The sequence below is a fragment of the Eupeodes corollae genome, chromosome 2, assembly GCF_945859685.1.
Source record: "Eupeodes corollae chromosome 2, idEupCoro1.1, whole genome shotgun sequence".
In the NCBI taxonomy this organism is placed as follows: domain Eukaryota; kingdom Metazoa; phylum Arthropoda; class Insecta; order Diptera; family Syrphidae; genus Eupeodes; species Eupeodes corollae.
Window position 1 is genome coordinate 67,504,120 of NC_079148.1, and position 26,352 is coordinate 67,530,471.

At 39.0% G+C, this 26,352-nt stretch overlaps 2 protein-coding genes across 3 annotated transcripts; one reads left to right on the forward strand and one right to left on the reverse strand.

Moving 5' to 3' along the window:
• Nucleotides 1–425: 425 nt before the first annotated feature.
• LOC129945678 (uncharacterized) lies at nucleotides 426–6,349 on the forward strand. Its single transcript, XM_056055532.1, has 2 exons — nucleotides 426–1,348; nucleotides 5,718–6,349. The coding sequence occupies exons 1-2, from the start codon at nucleotides 495–497 to the stop codon at nucleotides 6,130–6,132; spliced, it is 1,269 nt and encodes a 422-aa protein (XP_055911507.1). The 5' UTR covers nucleotides 426–494; the 3' UTR covers nucleotides 6,133–6,349.
• Nucleotides 6,133–14,716, reverse strand: LOC129945677 (NADH-ubiquinone oxidoreductase 75 kDa subunit, mitochondrial). Of its 2 annotated transcripts, none has more exons than XM_056055530.1 (9): nucleotides 14,604–14,716; nucleotides 14,127–14,321; nucleotides 13,727–14,058; nucleotides 13,424–13,660; nucleotides 7,665–8,131; nucleotides 7,270–7,601; nucleotides 6,836–7,202; nucleotides 6,645–6,772; nucleotides 6,133–6,581 (listed from the first exon to the last, which is right to left on the reverse strand). In XM_056055530.1, exons 2-9 carry the CDS (start codon nucleotides 14,313–14,315, stop codon nucleotides 6,429–6,431), a joined length of 2,205 nt encoding a protein of 734 aa, XP_055911505.1. In that variant the 5' UTR covers nucleotides 14,316–14,321; nucleotides 14,604–14,716; the 3' UTR covers nucleotides 6,133–6,428. The 2 variants fall into 2 exon arrangements, with proteins under 2 accessions (XP_055911505.1, XP_055911506.1); XM_056055531.1 differs by lacking the exon at nucleotides 14,604–14,716 and adding an exon at nucleotides 14,467–14,595.
• Nucleotides 14,717–26,352: the final 11,636 nt, after the last annotated feature.

The following is a 26,352-nucleotide window of genomic DNA, read 5'->3' on the forward strand; positions in this document are numbered from 1 at the left end:
TGTATTTAATGGAAGTAGAAACGTTTATTTTTGATGTTTTAAGATTGTGAACAGTAATAATATTTATTTTCAATACATCAAACATATAAAAATTAGTACAATTTAATAACGATAAAATAAACTAAGTTTTTAAAAACAAAGTATCAAATCTCAATTTTCAACAATTTGCATTCTATAAACTTTGAAAAAATGCACACAAAATAACAGAATTGTAAAGTAAACGAACAGAACTTTGGTGTTTGAATAAATTGTTATTTACACTTCCGCTGTCTATCTAAATTTTTGTTTTAAGAACAGTATAGGTTGAGATTGTAGATGGCGTTAAAAACGATTGATAGAAACATAATGGAATGATTTAACAATACACGTATCGTAAGAAACGTAATATAAACAGTATAAAATATTGTTTAAATTGGATTCCGAATTTTATCAACCAGGACCGCAAACATTTGATTTCATTTGTTTTTTTCTTTAAATATTAAATTTATTTAAACATGAATTCAACTCCTCCTTCTATTTGCCACGAAGATATTTATAATTTCCCCTTTCCATACAAACTATGGATCGCAGTACACTCGGTGACATGCGAATTCATCAAATGGAACATTGACGGAACTCAAATTCAAGTCCATCTCATGGCATTGGACAATTATCTCAATCGACCAAAGTCAATATTCAAGGTCAAAAGTCGTTCTTCATTTGTGACTTATTTGCGTAGCTATGCTTTTCAACTGAACAAAACAGAAGTTGTAGATAGTCAAGAGGCTACTCCACAAGAATCTTCGGCATCTGTTTCTGTTGAATTCGAAGCTCCAAAATACAGTGAAGTTGTGATGCACTTCAGTCACGAGCACTTCCTCCGTCATCGAATTGATTTATTGGCTAGAATAAGGAAAACCAATGACATCAATGCGATTGCTGTAGGTGAAGAGAAACCAACTTCCTCCTCTGTGAATAATGGTGCTAATGGCTCAGAAGAAGATTTATGCTATAGGTGCATTGGCTCCAGTTCCCAATTGTTCAGAGCACATTTGAAACATCAATTGATATTGCATTTCTTATCAGAAACTAAAGCTTTACAGATCAAACTTAAAGCATCGGAAATGAAAGCAATGGCCAAGGAGAACATAGAAGGCAATGAGGAGGATTCAGTGATCGAATTGTCAGCCGAATTATTTGAAAACCCACATGATAGTGTTTTGTATATGGGCGATGAACATCGAACTGCTTATGCGGGCTTTTATGGTAACTGCACCAACGAACAAGTTTTCAATTTTTTCGGACCTTATTTGCCAATGTATGAAAGTGAGAACAATGATGAGGGGGAAAAGCAGATTGCTAATTTATGGTAAGTTGATACAACAATATTATTATATTATCCTTTTAAAAGTGAGTTGAAACATACATAATTACAATAAAAAAGTTTTATATAGGTTTTTTCAATAAGACATTTCATTTTCAAAAAATGAGTAATTTTAAAGCGAAAAGAGTGGTTGTTTATTTCAGTGTAAGGCAAAAGATATGCCATTAACACTGGAAAACGATATTTGTCACATGGCCACAATCCTATTCATAATATTTTAAATGCCATGTTCGTACATTTACTGCTATATGTCATCGATAGCTTACAAACTCCAACTTTAAGGTCTTGAATCGACTGTGGAGCATTGGCATAGACCTTATTTTTTACGTGTTCCTAAGGAAGAATATTTTAACGGCTAAATGTGATAACTTATTCGAGAAATATAAGCAACAAAAATATTCTTAACCACCAGATTTTGTATATTACCTTGTCTTGAATTTTTAGAAGCAAAGTTTGAACGCTTCTTAGTCGAAAATCCAGCAAATTTCATTTATATCTTTTTACCTCCATTGATAGAAAAGTTCTTATGGTGGGGTCATCTACTCCGAAGATCGAGTTTCCATGTCTGACTTTCTAGCTTCGAGTAAAACTGATAACATTGTTTCATTTTGTATTTGATTCTGTATCATCATCAGGTCCTCCAACCCCGTATGGGGCATATGGCGTCAACAAAACGTCTCCATCCATCTCGATCTGCAGCTTAACTGTGGCCACGTCTTTCTCTGGAAGTTAGCTTCCAATAGCACTGTAGATTTTCATGTTGTTCTTCGTCTTCCAACCCGCCGTGACCCCTGAGGATTCCATTCAAAGGACTGCTTCACAATATCATCGTTTGGTTTCCTCAGTGTGTGACCAATCCATTGCCATTTGCGCTTTCTGATGTCGATGTCCAAGCGCCTCTGACCTGTACTACGCCACAATTCCTGGTTAGATATTGTCTGTGGCCAGCGAATTTTAAGGATATGACAACGGTTCACAAGAGCCTGCGATTTTCTCGAGATGGTGGCCAAGACTTTCCATGTTTCACAAGCATATAAAGCACGGATTTCACATTGCATTCGAAGAATCTCAGTTTAGTGCTTAAGGAGACTTGACTGGATTTCCAAATTTGTGACAGAGCACCAAAGGCAACGCAAGCTTTATTTAATCTGGTTTTTACGTCCAGATCGGCATTTTAAGACCGCACGATTTTCCTTTCACCCGTAAAGTAAAGCCCACTGATGTTATTTTCCATGAGACATATATCAACGGCATAGTCTAAATGGCTAAGCCTTTCAAACGTTCTCCATTGAATACCTTGCCTCTCAGTTGTACCTACGCTGGCCGTCAGAACATCATCTATCGCCAGCAGAAAACGGATTGGCGATAAAACATCCCCTTGTCTCACACCCTGACGCACTTCGAAAGAGTCGGATAGCTGCCCATTATGCATTCTGCAGACTGCTCAAGAACAATGCGTTAGGTGTTGATATAGTCAACGCACGACCGATCGCTGCGGAAGCCAGCCTGATTCCTCTTGAGTGTAGTCTCAATTCTATCCTTTATCCGTTCGAGGATTAAAGTTGCCATTTTTGCACCTTAACAATCACTCCATCGTTTCATTCCCTGGGATAGGTTTCGTTTTCCCAAACAGTTTGTATAGGCGGATGCAAGGTACTAGCTGCTGTGGCGAGATCAGCTTTCAGGAATTCCGCTAGTTGGATCTGGATATCTCCTCTTCTTCAAGTGTTTTTTAGCATTATCAGCGAGTCCATCTATCCTTACCCTCCTGTCACGTCTCACACAACGATAGACCATCTTGTGTGCAATCCGATATTCGTTTCGCAATTCAGCCTTTCGTTGAGCGTCTGTTTCGGTGTTTATTTGCAGCTTCAACGACTTACGAAGCTCGATTTTTTCCCAGGTGTCTTGGGATATCCAAGAGTCACTAACTCTCGTACGCCTAGGTACAGTCTCGAATCAAGCTTCCATAAAAACACTTTTAATTTCACCCCACATCTCGTCAACATCTGAGTCAACACTCACATTTAATGACGAAGCTCTGTAGCTTCCATAAAAACACTTTTAATTTCACCCCACATCTCGTCAACATCTGAGTCAACATTCACATTTAATGACGAAGCTCTGTAGTTAAGGAAGTTGATATAGCTAAGTGCACCCATGTTACTTTGTTGCACGTCTTATGTTTAAATACAGTCTCACCAATTACAAGACTATTTGCGTTACAAAAGTCGACAAGCATGTCACCATTTTCATTACGTGACCCCAAGCCTTTTTTTCCATAACTCGAGCGAACCTTGTAGTCATTATTCTTTCAGATATTGGCGTCCAGGAAATAAGACTGCGCCCAGCTACTTCGTTCAACATAGTTCCAACACCATGCAGCCTTTGGCCACCCTCTCTTCCATCCTCTCCGGAATACAGCATTCTCGTTTGTCCAATCTGTATTCAGCTCTTCCTCTCCACTTTGTTTCACTAATGCCAATGATACTGATCTTAAGACGAAGCATTTCGCGCTCTAGCTGTTCGTATCATCCTTCGCCATTCAAGAATCGAATGTTCCAAGCTCCGATTTTTGTACGTATACCATAGCCAAAAGTATCCATTGCATTTCTTGAAAGACTTCTACTAATTGTTGACGATTCATTTATTATTATGGCGTCTTGATTGACGCTGTTGTATGAAAGATGCCGCACCCCCAAATCCGATGTGCGGTTTACTGAAGCCAAAGCTGTAGAAGGATTCTCCATAAAAACTTTACATCTTACGTTACTCGTTTCCAGTTGTTGTCATAATTCATGTAACAGCATACACCCTTCCACCATGGTGTTTTCCGAGATAAGATTAATAACATACGTAAGCTCAGATTCGACAGGCACTCCCGCCTTTTGTATGGTCGAGCACATGGGAAAACAGACTCCTTTTGTAGCCGCCCACTCTGGAATACAGACGCTACTTGCTGTTACCGTAACGCCTTCTTAAAAAGCTCATCCGCCACCAGACTTCCATGCCGTTGACCGCAAACTGCAGTTCCTCCGCCTTTAGGGAGATTTTCTTCAACCTAGGGACAAGTCAGTGCTCCATCCAGCAAAGCTGGGTTGGCAGTTGTTCGTTCCTCTTTTGCGTTAGCGTTACCCGCTCTCTACCGCGAGAAGGTGCAAACAGGGATTTTCCTTTCATTGAACCTAGGGCCACCGAAGTAGCGTTACCTAGAGCTCTCCAGTACTTTAGAGAGAGAGATTTTGCCACAACGTATCGCTATTAAGCAGGTTTTTTTTGCATAAGCTTATACCAAAACTAAATAGAGATTGAGATTAGACGCTCCCCAATTTTTTCAATTTTCAAAAAATTATAATTCAAGCAATAAAATTGTTTCATTCTTCACTCTAATAAAATATCTTTAAAAAAAATAAAGATAACTTAAATTGTTGTTTTCATTTGTTCTTATTGTTAAGATAACAAATACGTTATTTGTGATTAACGGAGAATTTCGTATCTTAAAAGTTAAGGAATCGCTGAACTAGACGGTATAAAATGAACTTAAAGCAAATTTAACACTCGGCTTTCGAATTTTTTACCCGATAACTCGACTAGGCCTTTATATCCTCAAATATGCCTATCAGATAATCATTATACGATATTTGTAGACTGACTGAGCCAATAAGCTTAATGGTCCCGAGTCGAGCCAAAATCGACCGTGTGTGGGGAAACTGAGGTGACTTGATATGGCTCTGTCGAGCCATTCGGATTTTCAGCAAGTCAATAATCAACGAATCCGAACCCGGCTTGTCTCTGTCGTGTGGTAAATGAACGAGCCCCTTCCTCAATGCGTACTTATTTGTAGGAATTAAGAGTGTTCAACTACGTTTTCTCCCAGGTCTATCTGATCCTTCGATCCATATCAAGGCCTCTTTTGGGGTATATTAGCTATAACTATTCTGAAACCCCATCGTCTGTAAGACGAACACTCGTTATTTTAAAATACTCTCTTTCATCTTTCCACACATCAAGCCTGTAATCTCGCAAATGTAAACACTTCTAGAAACAAGCTTTTTTTTTAATCAGACTTCTCTTTGACTAAAAGTTGGTTTGTTTGTAAGTTAGACTAAGGAATCAATGTAGCTTCAATTAATTTGAATAATTGGGGTTTTGCCTTCAATGAATAGTTTCTACCTCCTTAACCTAGGTAACACAAACTTAACCTTTCATTTTCCGTGACTTTCAAGTTCGTGTTTTTGTCGTTTCCTGGCGTCAATTAGATGCTCTTGAAAATGGCCAAAATTACCACAAATATCTTTACTCCTTAGCTAACGATTAACAAAACCATGATCCATAATACTTCGTTTCTTTCCAGTCCTACAGAAAAACCACCATCACCGCCAAATGGTTTTGAAGTAAAAACTATGTCTAACGAAGAACCAGCAATACCAGTTGAAAGTATTACACAGCAGAACAGCCCCATCTCTGTGTCATTTACAACAGTAGTTGATCTTCCATCGATACAGCAAAATGTTACTTTAACTTCGTCACTTGAACCGATTTTCATACCAGATGAAGACAAAAATGAAGACATTTCAATGGATGAATTCATAAAATTCAAAGAACAATCTGAAAATCAAGAATTGAATGAGCCCATCGAAGAGCAACCGAAAGTTAAAATGGAAGGAAACAGCTGCATTACACAAAATAATCAGGAAAATGAAGATAATTTTAAAAGCTTCTTCAGTCATTACCGAGAGTCACTTAGTTTGTTGTATGAGAAACAATAATTTCTTGATCTTAATTTTGTTTGTATTTTATTTTTAATTTATTGAAGTAACATTGTTCCTGTTTTTTTATTTGCTTTCTTATTTTTGTTTTCGTTAAATGTACAAACATGACATCAGTCTGCAGCGTGGTAGAAGAAGATTCTGATGTGCCTCATTATTATTATCGCCTCGTAGATTCAATATATATTTAAATATAAATATTCATTGATGTTGAGTAGAGTTTTTGTTTGTTTAATAATTGTATTTTGAAAATTTAATTAATTCTTTTAAAAATAACAATTTGCGCCATGAGTTGTTTATTGAGCCATGGCTACCTTTGACTGCTGTTTCTTTACTGCGGTTATGCACTTGGCCATTGTTGGAGAAGCCCTTGAAATTGCATCTGTCATGAAGTAGTCCTTGAGGACCTTCTGTTTGATGTCAACCTTTGTGTTTTCAATCAATTTAGGCTGTTAAAAAGTTTTTAGTTAGAAGTGAACATGTGAAATTATTTATAGTTTGGTAAAGCTTACCGCAGCCAATTGTTCGGCAAGTGCACCGAATGCTGAACCTTGTAGTTTTCCATGTCGGTTTAGATGTGGGGCGATATCTTCAATGCGGTTCCTCAGTTCGTCAAGTGTATCGTAGGGGAGGGGGGTTCCTAGAGAGATCCATTTTCGTAATTAGTAGAGAAAGATTTAAAAATATCTCAATTTGAACTTACCAACAACTTCAGACAAAGCTCTGATAATCTTCCAATCTTCACGAGCATATCCAGGAGGTGATACAGCGACAAGTGTCTGTTGGGCGCGACCTTCAGTATTCACATAAGTTGCTTGTTTCTCTGTGTATGCGGCTCCGGGTAAGACAGCATCAGCAATTGTTGCACCAGCATCACCATGATGTCCAATATACACAACAAAACAATCCTTTGGCAATTGATCACGTTTAACAACACCAGCATCGGCACCAAGCAAGAACAATACTTTGGGTTGAGCTTTGATAGCTGCATTAATACCTGGCTGACAACCAATATCCAAAGCTCCGGCCTGTGAGGCATTAGTTTGCAACACATTGAAGGCATTCCATTCCTTTTGATAGAAATTTTTTAAAGATCTCGTTTATTATTGAACAACATAAAATCTAAAAAAATCTTACTGGCTTGCTTAACTTCTTTGCATAGGAATGAATAGTGGCATGGATTCCAGCACCATCGGCACGCTCCAATAGATCAGCACCAACTATGATAGCTGGCTTCTTGGCGGCCTCAAGAACCTTCGAGAATGGATGACTTCCGTTGCATACTTGAGTGATCAAACTTGCATCGTCTCCCAAATGTTCGTGTTTGTATGACAAATCAACTTTAGGTCCAATCAATGCCAGGTCGAGTTCATTATGCACATAGCTTTTGCGAAGACGAGTATTAAGAAGTGGGGCCTCATAACGTGGATTGGTACCAACCAAAAGAACTGCATCGGCTTCCTCCAAAGCTAAAACAAAAATGTAGTCAAACTCAACTTCATTTAAACACAATTCTCAAAAAAAAAACTCACCAGCAATTGTTGAATTCAACAAGTAATTTGACCGCAAATCAATGCTGGATCCCTTGGAGCAGAAACCTTTCTCTGTGCAAAGTGTCTCTGATCCAATGCGATTGATCAAATCCTTCAATGCAACCATCGATTCAACATCAGCCAACTGACCAACAACAGCTGCAACTGATCCTTTTGGTGCCTTTTGAAGTGCCTTGGCCACAGAGATCAATGCACCTTCCCATTCAACTGCTTGCAACTCACCATTTGGCATTCTAACCATTGGAGCTACTAAGCGTTGGCGTTTCAAACCATCACAGGCAAATCGAGACTTATCGGCCAACCATTCTTCATTGATGTCTTCATTTTCGCGGGGTAAAATTCTCAATACCTCATTGGTGCGAGTGCTTACAACGATGTTGCTGCCAATTGCATCCAAAACGTCAATACTGCTGATTTTGCGAATTTCCCAAGGACGAGCTGTGAAGCTGGTAAAAAAATATAACAATTTAAAACAATAAGTTGTTGTATCTATTCAAGAAAAAGAAAGAAACCACACTGTTGGAACTCAGGGCTAGATCCACTTCGAAAAGAATGCAGAAAACTCTTTAACAGGGCGGAAGCTTCTAGAGGAATTTCTGACTGGAATTCATACAAAGAATCACTGAAGATATATAAAAAAAAACTGAGCAAAACCAAACGATCATCCTGGAGAAACTTCTGTAGCAACGTGGAAGATTGCTCTGAAGCATCCAGGTTGCACAAAATGCTTTCCAAAAATCCAATCATGCCAAGCTGCTTGAAAAACGCCTTTGGCCTCTGGACCAATTCAAGCGAAGAATCGCTCAACTTGCTACTAGACGTTCACTTTCCTGGTAGCTCTAATATTATTAATAACATTGTACCAAATAGTTGTGATAATACATTATATTCCCCCACAAGGTCTAGTCACTAGGAAAAAACTCAAATGGACTATTAACAGCTTTAAGCCATATAAATCTGCAGGTGCGGATGGTATAATTCCAGCTGAACTGCAAGAATATGCAAGTTTTCTAATACCCATCCTAAAAAACATCTTCAAGGGATGCCTTAAATTGGCATACATCCCGATGTCTTGGAGACAAGTTAAAGTCGTTTTTATTTCAAAAGCTGGAAAATCTAGCCACGTTAACCCTAAAGACCTAAGACCTATCAGCTTATCTTCATTCCTTCTCAAAACTTTTGAACGTTTGATCAATATCCACTTAAGGCCAAGTATTGATAAGTCCCTCCTTTCAAAGAGGGAAATCAGTTGAAACGGCTCTACACAGTTGCCTTTTTAGATATAGAAGGTGCATTTAACAATGTCTGCATCTGCAAATGCAAGTGTATTGACATTATTCGATCAGGGAATTGATTATGCTGATAAACAGGATTATCAATTAAAAACTGGGCGATTTTACTGCACAAAGGGGTGTCAGCAGAGGTACGCCACAAGGTGGTGTCCTATCCCCTCTCCTTTGGAACTTAGTAAATGAATTACTAATTAGTCTAGAAAGAGAGGGATACAGAGTGTTTGCTTATGCGGACGATGTTGCTATGGCAGGAACGGGTAAACACTCCAATATACTAAAAGAACTCTTACAAAACCCTTTAAATAAGCTCATCAGATGGGCAAATCGGTGGAGACTAGGCGTTAACCCACAAAAAACCGACCTTGTCCTCTTCACAAGGAAATACAAAGCCTGCCTGTGTATGGGAGCAGCACTTCGCTCTACACCCTCCGCCTCACTTGATGTTCTGTTCCATCTAATACCGCTGGGCATTTTCAGCAGGCAAACGGCTGCTAATACAGCCATACGGCTTCAAGCCTCCTTTCTGTGCATCAATAATGGAATTGGCCACACCACTATTTTGAACTCGTTCAGAGCTATAAACGGTAATATTGACTACACCATACCCCATCCTCAGTTTAATAACTATAGCTTCAATGTGACTATACCTCTCAGGTCTTCTTGGGAGAATACATCATTTTTGAACGATGATCCTATAAACTTTTATACAGACGGATCAAAAACGAAGGATGGGGTTGGTGGAGGCGTATACTCAGATAGACTAAACTTAAGCGCTAAATTGTCGACCATCTCTTACGGAGATGGCTACACCGTTCAACATTTACCTTTTCTGGGTTCCGGGCCATAGAGACATTCCTGTCTATCAACTCCTACTCTCACCTCCCAGTGGTGAACATCGGGCGCCTAGTACCTCAACTGGATATTGGGTTCTAAACTCAGTGGAAAGTTGTGGGGCAGCAAACGAGAGAGGGGGGGAGATGTTTCCACTAAGGCACCTCTCCTTATCCAGACGGCAGCGGATGAATTCTCGAGATAGAATCAATGGTGGCGTCTACAGTTCCAGTAAGGTTGAACTACTTAGTGAAAACCTTATAGGGCTTCTTCGACATATTCGGAGCCAAGGCCTGTAAGGAGCGGTTTATCCGGCTTCCCTTCCTTGGAGTTATACTAAGAATCTGGCCCTTTAGGTTGGGGGTTGTGCCGTCGGGTGACCTTCTGCCCACGTAAAAAATATCTTTAGTTGCGAAGCAGCAACAAGCCTCGGATACGGACGGATTCACTGTTGACAACCCACGCAAACAAAATAAGGTCAACGAACTTCGGATATGTACGTGGAATGTTAGGTCCCTTAACAGACCACGTGCAGCCGAACAATTAGCGGAAGCCCTAAACTGCTGCAAGGCAGATATTACCGCCATCCAAGAAGTGCAATGGGATGGACCGGGCAAACGCAAAATAAAAGACTTCGATATATACTACGGCGACTGCTACCGAGAACAAAGACCGCGTCTATTTGGGTGTGGATTTGTTATTGGAAAAGGAAGTACTGTGAGAAGATTCGACGTTAGGTAGAAATGGCGATCTCAAGGCAACCTAGCCTGAGATCCAATTAGCGCTGTAGTGCGCCGTTTTGAAACCAGTGGCAACATTGCCTCTCAGCCATCAGAGATGCCGCCTCTGAAGTGATAGGTTTCAAACGGCCACCACAGCGAAACCCCTGGTTTGACGACGAATGCCGGCAAGCGCACGCAGCGAAACAAGAGGTATACAAAACGGCGCTGCACAAAAGGACTAGAGCTGCTCGCGAGCTTTACGAGCAGAAGAGGAGAAAGAAACACCGGCTTCTTAGATGGAAAAAAGAGAGCATGAGAAGCGCGCGATCGAGGAGATAGAGGGATGTCACAACAGGAATGAGGTTCGTAAATTTTACCAAAAGGTAAAAAAAACCTCCCAAGGGTACCAGCCACGAGCCTGTAAAGACGATCAGGGGAACATCGTAGTAGAACCGCAGTCGATGCTGAGAATATGGAAAGATAACTTCTCCAAATTATATAAAGGCGATGACGAACCGAATTCCTCTGTAAGGGAGATAGAACCACTCAACCTCGGCGACGCAGATCAACAATTCCGCCTACCCGACCTTGACGAAGTGAGGATAGTTATATCTAAACTTAAGTCAAACAAAGCTGCTAGATCTGACGGCATCGTTGCCGAACTATTCAAAGCAGCAGGCGATGACTTGGTACGGAGCATGCACCAACTCATCTACAAAATATGGTCGGAAGAAAGCATGCCCGAGGAGTGGAATCTCAGCATAGTGTGCCCGATACATAAGAAAGGAGATCCTCTAAATTGCGCCAACTAAAGAGGCATCAGTCTCCTTAACATTGCATATAAAATCCTCTCTGCCGTATTATGTGAACGTCTGAAGCCGTTCTTCAACAACCTGATAGGTCCTTATCAGTGTGGCTTCAGACCAGGAAAGTCCATTATCGACCAAATATTCACACTACGGCAGATCTTGGAAAAAACCCAGGAACTTCAAATCGATAGCAACCATCTCTTTATCGATTTTAAAGCCGCATATGACAGCATCTACAGAGCTTTACAGAGCAATGTCTAGTTTTGGCATCCCTGTCAAACTTATCCGTTTGTGACGATGGAGAATGCACGCTGCTCTATCAAGGTCGGAAAAGATCTTACCGATGCATTTGATGTCAAAAAAGGTTTTAGACAAGGCGATGCCTTGTTCGTTCTGGAAAGAATTGTGCAAAACTCAACCGTCAACACTAGAGGCACAATCTCCAAAGGTCCATCCAATTACTCGGATACGCAGATGATATTGACATAATTGGAAGATCAAAGCGTGATGTCAGTGAAGCATTTTTGAGCATTGCGACGGAAGCGAAGATGGGTTTAGTGGTCAATGAGGGCAAGACCAAGTATATGCTGTCATCAAAAAAGGACACTGAACGACGACGTCTTGGACAAAACGTCACCATGGACAGCTATAACTTTGAGGTAGTTAAGGACTTTGTCTACCTAGGCACCGCTATTAATGCAAACAACGACACCAGCGCTGAAATCAAACGAAGAATAACTCTTGCAAATCGCTGCTTCTTTGGACTTAGAAGGCAATTGAAAAGTAAAGTCCTCTCTCGAGCATCTAAAATCACCATCTATAAGACAGTCATCATCCCGGTTCTCATTTATGGCGCTAAGGCTTGGACCCTGTCAAAGAAAGATGAGAGGGTCTTAGGATGCTTCGAGAGAAAAATTCTTCGGGTGATTTTTTCGTCCCGTACGCATAGATGAATAATGGAGAAGATATAACGAAGAACTGTACAGGCTGTACAGCGACACTGATCTAGTTAGCAGAATTAAAGTCCAACGGCTTAGATGGTTGGGTCATGTAGAGCGGATGGACATCAACGGATGAACTATAGCGCCACCTTAAGTAAGTAAGACAAACTTGCAAAAATCGGAACAACTTTACAACAATGCTAGCATAGGTATCCCTTAAGCTACATGTAAACTCATGCTAAAGCAATAGAGAAAACAAACTTCAGGTGGTATAACACCACCACCTGTTTAGCGACAAAACTAATTTGGCCTAATCTTAGCGCCAGGCGCTCAAAACAAATAATATCTCTGAGTAGATTGCACATTAGCTACGTTATAGATGTCCTGACTGGGCACTGCTTAATAGGAAGGCATGCTATTCGACTTGGTGATCCTGCAAATGATTTTTGTAGGAGTTGCATGGACGAGGAGGAGGAGGAGACAATCTCTCATCTTCTGTGCACACGTCCTGCCTTATCAGAAAGACGTAGAATCCACCTTGGAGACTACTACTTCAACGATACCAGCGATCTAAAAAATTAAAACATTATTTATCTCCTACGCTTCATTCGGAGCTCCAATTGGTTCGACGAGTTAAGCTGATCAACTGATCCATGTGGTATCACAACGGACCATACTTTGGCCTAACCTACTCTTGTCATGAAAAAGTACACAACTTATTATCTAATTGAATTTCACTTAGGGATGTATTTTTCTTTTACAGACTTTCAAATGTCTGTAAACGAAACTCATACGAAATAAATTCTCCAAAAATGTTTAAAAAATATTCCTAAATGATGTTATTTACTTATGAGAACTTCAAAAGTCAAATAAAATGCACGCATTTGTTAGATTTTAATCAATGCATTATTTTTTGATTATGACACGTATATAGAAATTTGAATGTTTTCATTTTAAAATGACTCAATTTCTGTCGATTCTTTGCGGCTTTCACTTTATTTTTATAATCAAAATATTGTTTTTCTACAGTTTTTATTACGTAGAACTCTAAAATAAATCGATAGTTCAAGGCCAAGAAGACACAAGGAAATATATTTTTTATTCTCGCGACGTTCAAACAAAAAAATTTATATTATTACATACCTGTATGGCTTATTGGTCAAAGCTCCGACGGGGCACAAATCAATAACGTTTCCAGACAATTCAGTAAGGAACAACTTTTCGACGTAGGTTCCGATTTGCATGTCATTACCACGTCCAGTTGTACCCAAATCGTCGACACCAGCAATTTCAGATGCAAACCGAATGCACCGAGTGCAGTGAATGCATCGTGTCATGATAGTCTTGACCAATGGACCAATGTCCTTATCTTCTACAGCCCTAAAGAAGACGACATCGAAAACATCTTATTAGGATTTTGACATAATTTCAATGATAAAAACAAACCTCTTGCCGGTGTGGTTGATGTCAACAAAACGAGAACGATCTGATCCAAAAGCCATAGCTTGATCTTGCAAGTCGCACTCTCCACCCTGATCACAAATTGGGCAATCCAAAGGATGATTCATAAGCAAAAATTCCATAACACCCTCACGAGCCTTGCGTGTTAAATCGGAATTGGTCTTAATGCGCCAGCCCTTCATAACTGGCATAGCACAGGCGGCCACAGGTTTGGGACTCTTCTCCACTTCAACCAAACACATACGGCAATTTCCAGCAACAGCCAAACGCTCATGGTAGCAGAATCTTGGAATTTCAACACCAACCATAGCTGCAGCCTAAAAAAGAGTCGAAAATTATTTTATATAATTAAATTCCCAAATGCGCATCGATCTTTTAAACTTACTTGCAAAACAGTGGTGCCGGGCAACACCTTCACTGGGATGTCATCAACAAACACTTCGATCTTCTCGGGTGCCTTGGCTGGCGTTTGGGCAACTGCTGCGCTGGTACGTATCGCCGCTACGTTGGCTACCCGATGAACGGGAGAGCCCGAGCCTGCAGCTAATGCCTTGACAAGCGGCGCACGAAACATTTTATTCTATTATAAAATAGACATAAACTTTTGGTTTATATAACAAAATTTAAAATAGTTTGTAATTTGTATGTAAATTAAATTTAAATTGTTTCGGTAACATTTTTCATTACATAAGCAAAAAAATCGAAGAATAGACTTATTTTCTAACCTAAATAAGACTTGTTTTGCGTATTATTTTTACTAGGTGAATAATTTATATGTCGAGGGGAATTATTTAAAAATGGAAATCTTATTTGTTTCTTAACAAACTATTAAGAATTTATAAACAAATTAAGTAAAATGTACCTTAAAGATGGAATATAAATTACAGATACCGATGAAATCGGATGGGAATTCTGACACTTGAGACGAAAAATTGAATGAACTAGCAGTGACAGCTGACAGATGTCAAAAGTGACAGTTATCGTAGTGTATAGTTTGGGAAGGAAACACAAGTAACACAGCAGTACAGAATTCCAGCTTTGGAATTCCATATGAATTTAAACAAGGAATTCCAACTATAGTTTGTATGTTTTTATGAAAAACCTCAAAGTGAAAATGTATGCAATAACAAAATGCTTAAGAGCTTATTTTAGGTTCTATTAAATTATAGATGCAATGTCATACAAAAGATACCGAAAAGCGAAATTTATTGTATTATGCCTTTTTGTAGTATGTAGCTTCGTTTATAAATACTAGTGTTTAAGTTAAGGAAACAAAGAGATGGGAATTTAAAATTATTTTTATTTTCTCCAAAAAACTTTCAAGTGTGTAAACATTTCTAAATAACACTTTAAAGGTTGATTTTCTATGAGAATCTTCTATTTCAATGCGTCAACCAAATCAAAGGAATCTTATTTCTAATGGGGACCTTAAAAAGGCTTTAACATATCTACAGTCAACTTCAAAAAGTGAAAACATCAACGAACTTTGAATTTTTGTCTCTCATTTCTATAAAGGTTAGGTTAGGTTGGAGTGGCTGGCCAAATGTCATTGACGCACGTAGACCTCAAGGGTCCATTGTGATACCACAAATGAGGTTGCTCATGGGAGAGTAATGAACTTAAACAAACCATTTTGTACTTTTAATAAAGTTAGAGAGACGTTTTGTGTAAATCGTTGCAAGTTCACTGATATTATCGAAGAAGGGATTACCTAGAAAGTTATTCCTTCTACTGGAGAGTGCTGGACATGTACATAGAAGGTATTGGACTGTTTCCTCTTCCTCCTCGTCCATGCAGCTTCTACAAAAGTCATTTGTGTAGACCCCTAGCCTCAGAGCATGTCTTCCTATTAGGCAGTGTCCTGTTATTACTCCAATTGTAGAGCTTATAAGTACTTTGTCTGCTCAGGGATGTCAAGCCTTTTGACCGTTTTAAGTCTATGCTTGGCCATATTTGCTTGGTTGCTTGGTCGGTGGTACTTTGTGACAATCGAGCATTTGTTGATTCTAGAGCATATTGTTTGAGAAGATATTTGCATGTAGCAAGTGGTCTTCATATGTTATGTTTTTGTCTAACATTAGGCAGAAGTGTTCCGTTTTTGGCGAGCTCATCGGCTTTGCAATTTCCCGGAAAGTCTCTGTGGCCCGGCACCCAAATGAGGTGAATATTAAACTGTTCCGTCATCTCATTCAGAGATGATCGACAATCGTGGACTGTTTTAGAGTTTGTGGAGACAGACGCGAGAGAATTAAGAGCGTCTTGGCTTTCTGAGAAGATTCGTATATCCTTACAAGATATAACGTTTTCTTTGAGCTAGGATAGTGCTTCTTTTATCGCCATAACTTCTGTCTGGAATACACTACATTGATTGGGAAGTCTATAGGATAGACTGAGATTCAGTTGTTCCGAATAGATACCACTTCTAACTCTTTGATTGGTCTTCGAACCGTCTGTATAGAAGTGTACCGCTTCGTCTTCCAGGGGTCTCTCTTCTTCCCAGAAGGATCTTGAAGAGATGGACACATGGAAGCTTTTACCGAATACCATTTTTGGGGTGGTATAGTCTAAGCGATCTGGGATAGATCTGAAACTGTCTAGAATGGTAGTATGTCCAGTACTGTTACTGTTCGATTGAGAGGTGGCTCTAAGCCTCACACATGAGTTGGCTGCCAACATTTTGTAGAAGATGTCAAGAGGTGTTAGGTTTAAAAGCACTGCGGTTGGTGTTGAGCGAAGTGCTCCTGTGATGCACTTACCTGCTGGCCGCTGGACTTTGATGAGCTTATTTAGATTTACCATCTTGTCCAGTGCGGTCCACCATACGACAGCTCCATAAATGAGAATCGGTCTGATTACCGATGTGTATAGCCAGTGGGTTATTTTTGGGGAGAAGCACCATTTTGATCCTGTGGCCTTTTTACAAGTAAAAAGTAGCCTTTTTTACTCTTTCATCAATATTTGCCTTCTAATTTAGGCCTAAATATTTAGCTTGGTCGGAAAAGCTTTATGGTATTCCTCTAATTTTGGGTGGGCTAATCTGAGGAATTTTACATCTTCTCGAAAAGAGTATTAATTCTGTTTTATGTGGATTGACGTCCAAGCCACATTGCTTAGCCCATTTTGTTAGCCTATTTAAGGCATTTTGTAGGAGTTCCGAGAGAACTTGGGGGTGCTTCCCAGATACGGCTATTGCAACTTCGTCAGCATAGGCAATCACCTTGAAACCCTCTGCTTTCAATAATGTAAGTAGGTCGTTTATTACATATTCCAAAAAAGAGGCGAAAGAACCCCACTTTGGGGGGTGCCTCGATTCACCGATCTGGTGGTAGTAAAACGTCTCATGCTAGAAGTTATTGTCCTGCTTTTGAGCATGAGACTTATAAGATCTATGAGTGATTTCTCTAATTTCCGCTTATCCATTGCTAATGACGTTGTTGAAAGCTCCTTCAATATCTAGGAACGCTACTACGAGTAAGTTATATTATTTGTATTCGATTGAATATTCAATAATACGTACCATCGAGTAAAGTGCTGATTCTACTGATTTTCCCTTAGAGTATGCACGTTGAGCTGTGGAAATGAGACATGGTTTTAAGTTATGTCTGATGTAAATTTCAATCAATCTTTCCAAGGTTTTAAGAAGGAAGGATGATAGGCTGATTGGTCGTAGATTTTTAGGGTTAACGTGTGGGGGTTTCCCTGCTTTAGGAATGAAGACTACTTTTGCCATTCTCCAAGCTTTGGGAATATATCTCAACCTTACACAGCTTGTCAGCATGATTTCCAATGGTGGAATGATCATATCTGAGCATTTTTGTAGTTCGGCCGGAATGATTCGGTCTGGTCCTGGAGATTTATATGTATCAAAGCTGTCTATGGCCCATTGCAGTTTTTCCCGCGTTATAAGATCAACTAAATCGCTTGTAGAAGCTTGAGACTCTGATGTTAAGTCGTTGAGTATGTTAGAGCCACTGGAAAGTGGGTGTCTAATAACAGATTAAGAGAGTCTTTAAAGCACTGGGTATTGTTGGATTTTTTGAGAATTTTCCTGAGTCTTGAGGCTTCTGAAGTATTTTCTATTTTACCACAAAAGTTTCTCCAAGAAGACCTCTTACTCTTTTTTAATTCTTTTTTATATCGCTTTAGAGCTTGTTTGTATAAGTCCCATTTTGAAGGAGATCTAGTGTACTTAGATCTATTGAAGAGTTTGCGACAGCTCTTTCTGAATGGTTTACAGAAAGGTCGAGTTCATCTTTACTGGAGGAGCTTTTAAGAAGGTTGTGATCATGCAGTTGTGCTAGTACCTCCATATATCGCTCCCAGTTATTATTACGGTGATTGCGAAAACCCGTTGATGTATTTGCCACATCTTCGAGCTCAAACTGAATGTATTTGTGGTCAGAGAAGGAATTCTCTTTTGAGACATGCCAGTTTGCCATCTCTATAAAACAAAAGTCAAAAGTTAGAACGGCGGCGTTAGCTTTCACTTTATTTCTTTTTCAAAACAAAAATGCATGTTAACAAAGCTGAAACAATTGAGTGATAGATGTCTCCCAGATCTATTAGTTTTGGTGAATACGCCTTTTTTTGATAGTACTAAATACAATCTTCGTACGCCTTTTTAGAGATAGATGTCGTTCCATGTGTATGTATGTGGCGGCATTGTACCGACAACATCGCTCCTAAGTTCGAAAAGTTGTAACAAAACATATTTTAAGTGTGTATCTTCTTTTAACTATCTAATTATTTTACTCTTATCATATCAGTTATTCATATTCAAAAGTCTTCCGAAACTGAATGTGTTACTGCTAATAGCAAACAAAGAGTTTCTTAATAAATCGTTATAAATATATAATTGTGTCTGGCATTCATTTCTTTTGTACTACCTTTATTGTTCATTTTTTTACTTTTTGCACATAGTTTTAGAATTTAGTTAAACCTTCGGTCCAGTTGTAGCTATCACTGAAACCTATCATTTTAATTTTTCAAAAGGTGGTTTATAGAGATCATTGAACATTTTGTTTCGTAATTGTTGTAACAGTTGTAGCTTTTTCTACTAAAAAATACATTGTTTAACTTTCCTCTAAGACCATTTTTATTTGTCAATGAACACCTTTAAGTTTTTAATGAACAACTGACAACTGATTTTACATTTTTAAAAATATAATAATAAGAATAAAAAAGATTTGAAAGATTGGTTTTAATTATGAAAAAGAAATATACAACTATTTGTAAACAAATTTTACCAATAGAAGTTTTTCTTTTTTAAGCTGAAACTAGGGAATTGTGTTGAGGTTCAGCTCAGTAAAATAGAATACTTTTTTATACAAGCACTTTCATGGTAAGTGAAATCTCTGAGAGCTATACTTCAAGTTTTTTATTTTAACAATTTTCAGTTATGTTCCTACCTTCTTGCATAATCAGGGCTGAATAGCCAGATCTGGAATAAATTTTCAAACAAAGGTTTGAGATGTAAACAACATTTTTGGCAATCCGATCCGTTTTTGAAGAAGTCAACTGATTCAAATTCAATTCGACTGCGGACACTTTGACTTTTTAAAGTATTTTAAATTGGCATGTTGAATTTGATTTTGAGTCAATTCTTCAATTGATTTTAAGTCATTAATTAAAATAACTTGTAACTTGTTGTGTTAAAAGATAATTTTAAACTTCGAGTTTTAACTTTCAGTTTAAAACAAAAATTACTTGATTTAGATTGACTTAAGTCACCAATGGAAAATGAACTTTCAAAAATATATTCCAAATTTTAATTCAATCCGTTGAAAATTGTTCTAGTTATGTTCGCGTATATATGTACTCTACCGGTCAAAAGATTTGTAAAAACCTTCAAAGGGTTGCTTTATTTGTACCTGGCGCTTGGGTTTATGAATGAGTAAAAGAACCCAGTGTTGGGTTTTTCGCTTCTATTTAGATTTCCCATAGTTTTTATTTTTTATGACTTTTTACATTCAATTTGGAATGTTTTTATGACTGGGGTAATATTAAAGCGTCAACAAATGTAAAATTTGAATACCTGCATATTCAACATTTTGTATATAATGCTCGGTTTGATCCAATTTAAATTTATTTGAGACTGTGGTCTTCTCCAGTAAACAAAGTGCGCATCATGGGAAAAGTTAAGGAATTAACTATTGGAACTCGATCTGCGATTATGACCCTTATTGAAGAAGGCTATTCGCAAAAGAGAATTCACCACAAAACTGAAGATATCCAAAGGAGTGGTTCACAGGACCATACAGCGTTACTCTAGCACCGGCGGTTTTAGGATAAACAAAGGTCAGGACGACCTAGAGTTACGACGAAAATCGAAGATCTGCATATCATCACCACAAGCAAGCGTTTTAGGAAGAAAACAGCACCAGAAATACGCTCCGAGATCAATGAAATCCAGGAAGAACCATTATCTGTATCAACGATACAACGAAGGGTACGGAATGATGGACTTTTCGGGCGCATGCAGTGCGGAAACCACTTCTACGACTCCAAAACAAGATCAAACGGTTGGAATGGGCCAAAAACCATAAGAATTGGACAGATGAAGACTTCAATAGAGTCTTATGGTGCGATGAGTTTTAGATATTTGGCTCAAATCGCAGAGTGTACGTCAGGCGCAGTGCTGAACAGAAGATGCTACCATACTGTTTGGTCGCAACTGTAAAGCATGGAAGAATGGATAAAGAAGTCTATAAAACGATATTGGAAGACTACGTTTTGGTATCTGGACTCCGATTAATCGGCGAAGGTTTTGCTTTCCAGCAAGACAATGACCCGTAACACACTTTACAACTTTGCCGGGGATACCTGAAACAAAAAGAAGATGAGGAAATTCCAAAATTAATAGTATGGCCACCGCAGTCTCCATTTATTAACCCCATTGAGCTCTTATGGGAAGAGCTTGACAGAAATGTCCGGAATCACCACATAACATCGGAATCTGCTTTTTGGGAAACTCTACAAAATTGCTGGAATAATATTCCACAAGAAAAAATACGAAACCTTGTAAGAAGATTGTCCAGAATCGTAAAAAAAATTATTGAATTTAAAGGAGGGTTTTTTGATGAAAATCTTTTATTGGTTTTTTAAATAAATAATTTATGTTTAGTACTAAACTAGTTTGTATTTTTCTATCATTTACAACTAGACATTCTCTTCAATTTTTTCACGTATTCACTTTTTTCCTTAAACTTCAATTTAGGGGTTAAAACTCAATATATTTCTCCAATTTCAGAGGTGGCCTCAAGCTTTTGATCGGTAGGGTAAATATGAGTCCAGCAAACTAAAAAAAAGCAGTATTGAAAATAAACGCGTTTGAGGTTCTAAATGCCCGGCAAAATCCTCATTCAAACCCTCCAAGTGGGTGCCAGGCGGGCAATGATCACCACAGTAGTCCTGTGAGTTTTTGGCAGGATGGTGATTAGCTAAGGTTGAGTTGGATCGCTGAATTGTTGTAATTGTTGTAATAGTGCAACGTTCGGAAACCCAATTTAATCATAGTTTAGAGGTTCCTAATTTCAGTGGTGGTGTGAGCGTACTTGTACGAAAACCGTGCCGAAGAATGAAAGGCTGGGGGATAAACCAGCCATTAACGAGCTCTTTCGGATGCTGTGGCAGGGTCCGTCATATTTCTGCCTTATCCCGGCAAGCGGCTCTGCCGGGGCTGACCGTCTTTCCGCAATAGTCGTGGGAATAAAAATGGAAAATTCAAATCATAAAAAATCAAACAAAACAATAATAAAACAAAAAAATCGCGCCATGGCTGCCAATGCGGTCACATCTCCTGAAAAGGCTGTCGAGCCAAATCAGGTGTGTGAACGTGTTGTCAACCCTGTGGTTGCTACTAGTGGCTAGAGTCCTTTTCCCTCTACTAGCCGCAACCTTTACTTGAAGGAATTACCCGTCAGTGGAACAGCTGTGACGCTCGGCTGTCCCAAGGGTGGTAATTCCACACCCCACCTCTTCCCCGCTCCTGCTAGGACGTCGCAAGCGACCCCAAGAAGGGACACCCCATCCGGAGAGACAAAATCTGCGACATGTGGAACTGACTCGAAGGGTGAGGGCACACCCGGATTGGTATCGGTAGCGACTAAATCTGGAGGTGGACCCACATCTGTGTCACACGGACATATGTAGCTCTGGGCCGGCCAAAAAGAAGTCCAAGAAGTCACAGGCCAATCGAGACCAACGCAATGCTGAAAAGATTCTAGCCGCAGTCAGTGTCATACCGGCGACGGAAAGAACCCCAGAGCAAAGGCGTAAACTCGAGTGGGCTACTGGCTTTCTTATCAATAAAGCTAAACCGACCTGCGGTGACTCAACGTCAAAGCGAAATAGGTCTTTCGAGGGCGACAAGCCCGAACCAAAAAGGCAGAAGGTGCTTTCCAACAGCAGTCAACAAAGATCTTTCCTTCAGCGACGCGCTCAAAGGTAAGATCATTGCCGCGGTCATTGACAGGAGTCATGTGGATGGTAACATCTCTCATGATCATTGGGCAGAGGTCAAGGCTCACCTCGGTTTCAGATTTGTATCTGTCATCGAGGAAAATCCGGGGCCTCTCCCAGACACAGCCGATGCAGGATGGTACCAAAATCGTATCAAACTCATCGCCTGTGGTGATCAGAGATCTTTCGATCTATACAGGGCTGCTGTCAATGGCTTGCCAGAAGTCTGGCCGGGTGCCAAGCTCGAGGTTGTTGCAATTGAGAATATTTCTTGCCGGCCAAGAGCACGTATAATGGTCCCGGCTCTTCACAACTGTCCAGACATGATCATGAAACTTATCAAAACAAGTAATCCGGGCCTGCCTACGCACGACTGGAAAGTACCAAATGTTTAGAAGGAGACAGTGGGTCACTATAGATCGTCTCTCGTGCTGATCAATAGGGAATCACTGGCTCCACTGGCCGCGACCAAAGGCGTGATTAGGTATGGTTTTGATGAAATCATGATCCGCATATATAAAAAAGATGAAGATACGATAAACACGCCCCCAACAGAAGCCCCTTCAGCGGAAGGAAACGCTTCATCGGCAACAATAATGAAAGTCGATGCAACACCACAAGTGGAACCATAACTTTGCAATCCAAAAAATTTAGAACCCAGGACCTCTAGCATGCTAGTAGTAGGCACTAAACATCACGCCTAGGGTTTTACCCAGCTATAATCTTTTTTAACAACATTATGAAGGTACCAGGGAGCGACTTGAGCTAAAAAAAAATCTTTTTTTTCGAAAATTCTAGGGTTATCCAAATCCTTGTAAAACTTTTAAATTGACAGTTATTTGCAATATTCCACGATTGTCATGTAACGCGAGCATAATTAAAATAAATTCTCAGACAATGTTCAAATTTTCTAAAACTTAAAAGTAAGACTTTATTTTTAGACTTCGTTAGCATATTATCTGATTTGGCGACATTTGCAGATCTACCAATGATGTTCATTTAGCCCTAATTGAGCCAGTTTAGTGTTATTGAACATAAATAAAGGTGTACAGTATTTGAAAAAACTGGACTGTTAGAACTCACTGCTTTTACACCGAAAATGGTTACTGAATACTTGTTGAAATTCTTTTCATTTTTCTAAAAGCTTTTAAGAGAAAGAGCAGACACAATCCCTTCCGATTTTCGAGCGTGGTGAATTTCTTTAATTCTCTTACTTTGTCGTCAATCTGGGTTTAAAATAAATAAAAAAAAAATATTACTGAAAATATTTAAACACAAGAGAGACGATGAACATCATTAATTTTTATTATTGACTGCTTCATTTTCATCTAATTTTAAAGTTTGCTTAAATCTTCCAACATTAACTTTTTTCTCATTAAATTTATCATCCGAATCTTTTACTGCCTTTTGTTTAAACTATTTTCTCATCCCAGTTAAAATTCGCAAACGATATTTGCAAAAATTTGACAGACTCTATAAACTACGGGAAGTGTTCATACTTCAAACTAAACACGAGAAAGCAATAAGATTTTTCTATATGATTATCTAATGTCTATTCAGTTTTTACTTACGATTAAGAAAATGAAAAATAAGTTTTTACAATCAATTAAATAGATATATGCAATACGAATAATAGATCTTAATCAATCTAATTAAGGTTAACATGTGTGGTAAGGAGGGACTTTTTTTATTTTTACAAATTCACATTACTTCATCTTTTTCATAGGTTGCTCGGAATTTCGCGGCATGATGTATGGAGATATTAAACAAATCGCTATAATCTTTCATAGTAATTAATTAATTAACAACAAATTATATTCCATTTTATAATTATAAGGTTAGCTTTAGTGTTTGTTTACAACGACCTGTCACTATGAATTTCTATAACATAAATTGTATCGCAAAACATGCCTAGGGCGACTTTATTACTATGCGCATTTCAAAATACAGCAATTAATTTGAGTTTTGTTACAAATTCTTTTAAAAATAAAATTGACATCATAAATTGGCATATTACGAGTGTAACCAAGAACAAGAAAACAAGAGACTGACACTGACAGTTGTTCTCCACTATATGAGATATTAATGCCTGTCTACACTACAATTGCTTTTTTGCGATTGGCACATTGAAGTAAGCGGATCTTGATATAAATACAAACGCGTTCATTTTCCCACAATATACAAATCTGCGTACTGTGACTATGACGCGCACCAATTAAAAATGTCAAAATTGATTCGAATTGAAATGCGATCAGCGTGATCATCGAAATGTCATGATTGCCTGTTCCATCACATTATGATCAGCTGTTGGATTAGCGATCGCAAACAGACATGATCCAATAGAAATTATCGATCATACGCACGTAATGACTATTGAAATTTTTATCGTACGAGAAGATTGTTTAGTCGTATGGGTTAGGCTTGTTTCTTTAACTAACTTTGTAGTTTGGACGTGATCTCTTGATTAAACCAAACGCTTGATATCCAGATGCTAGCTTTATGTCTATATTCTATAGGCGAGTAATTGCATTCGCATTTTGATCTGATGCTATGATGACGACGATGACGCGACGTCATGGCGGTGGCGGTATCTAATAAACCTTACATTATAATCTCATAATCCCATTTTGTGTAGGTTGTAGGAGGATAAGAAGAGGGGAGTGTACCACGATAATGCCCACTAAAGATATAGCGGCATCAGCGATCAGCCAGCAGTCGGTCGGCGGCAACTATGGCAGCGGCGGTGGTGGCGCGGCATGGCGGCAAAGTTCCATAATACAATGCTCTACGTTACGAGTACGACTACGAGCTACGATGGAATTGATGCCGGCTGAGATTGTTGTGCCACAAGGGTTCACACAATTCACATCCATCGTCTCGCACTCGTATAATGGAGTCATGTATCAGGGGACGCGGCATGCGTCGCGCTTCATGCTCATGTAGCTGTCATTAGAATTAAATTAAGTAATTGCCTTTTTGTGACTCGATTAATTGCTTGTTATTGAACCTTTGACTGTGAGCGCCATAGAGTTTCTCTTGACTCTTGAGGTTGGCTATATTTATATTTTTGTCTGGCTGACTGGCTGGGTACGAGGGGTGTTGTGTCAGATTTAATCGATTTGGAAGATGTTGGCTGCCAGTTGCCAGTTGCTAAAGCCACGCCAAAAGCATGGCAATGGGATCTTAATGAAATGAAAGTCGCGTCAGCTCGCCAGCCCATCCATCAAATCAATCGATTACTTTGACTGGGAATTGATCTTTTTGATGGGTATGGTGCGTGCAGTGTGGCAGTGTGGGCTTACTGGCGCTTAAGGGAGGATGACGGGTGGAATTATATGACATGTCGTCGCCGACATCCCTAGGCACTTTGACACTTGTGGCGCGACATTGCGGTGTGGTCGTCTTGCTTGTTTTCATAATATGTATTTTTTTTTAGGTTTGTCAAAGTCGATAAATAATTTGACAGATTATCTTAGGTGTGACAGTAAGTTATAATTTATATGCATTACAGGTTGGCAAGAAAATTAAATTATTGCTAAATAATGTAAGTGCACAATGTTAACAACAATAAACATCTAATTTGTTATTGAAAAATATTCAATACACACATAGATATTTATATACGATAGTAATGTCTGTTTTGAATATTAACCAATCTATATTTTATTTATTTGACAGTTTCTTCATGTTTTAATAATATTTTACTTAACTAAGATTTGTGAATGTCGCATTTAAAATATTTCTATATGACTAAAGTGATGAGAGGTTTGTTTTATGACTGCGAAATCGACTCCCAGTATTTCAAAATGCTGGATTAAACTGATACATAAACCTAGACCCGAAGGCTGCAAAGACGAAAGTGGAAACATCATAGTGGAACCGCAGTCAATGCTGAGGATATGGAAGGACCACTTCTGCAGACTGTATAACGGCGCCGAAGAACTGAATTCCGCTGTCAGGCAGGATGATCCATTCAACATAGATGACAAAAGCCAACAATCCCGTCCTCCCGACTTAGACGAAGTAAAGATTGCCACACCTAAGCTGAAGTCTAATAAAGCCGCTGGAGCGGATGGCTTGAATGCCGAGCTCTTTAAAGCAGCTGGAGATAAGTTGGTTAGGAGCATGCACCAACTTATCTGTAAGATATG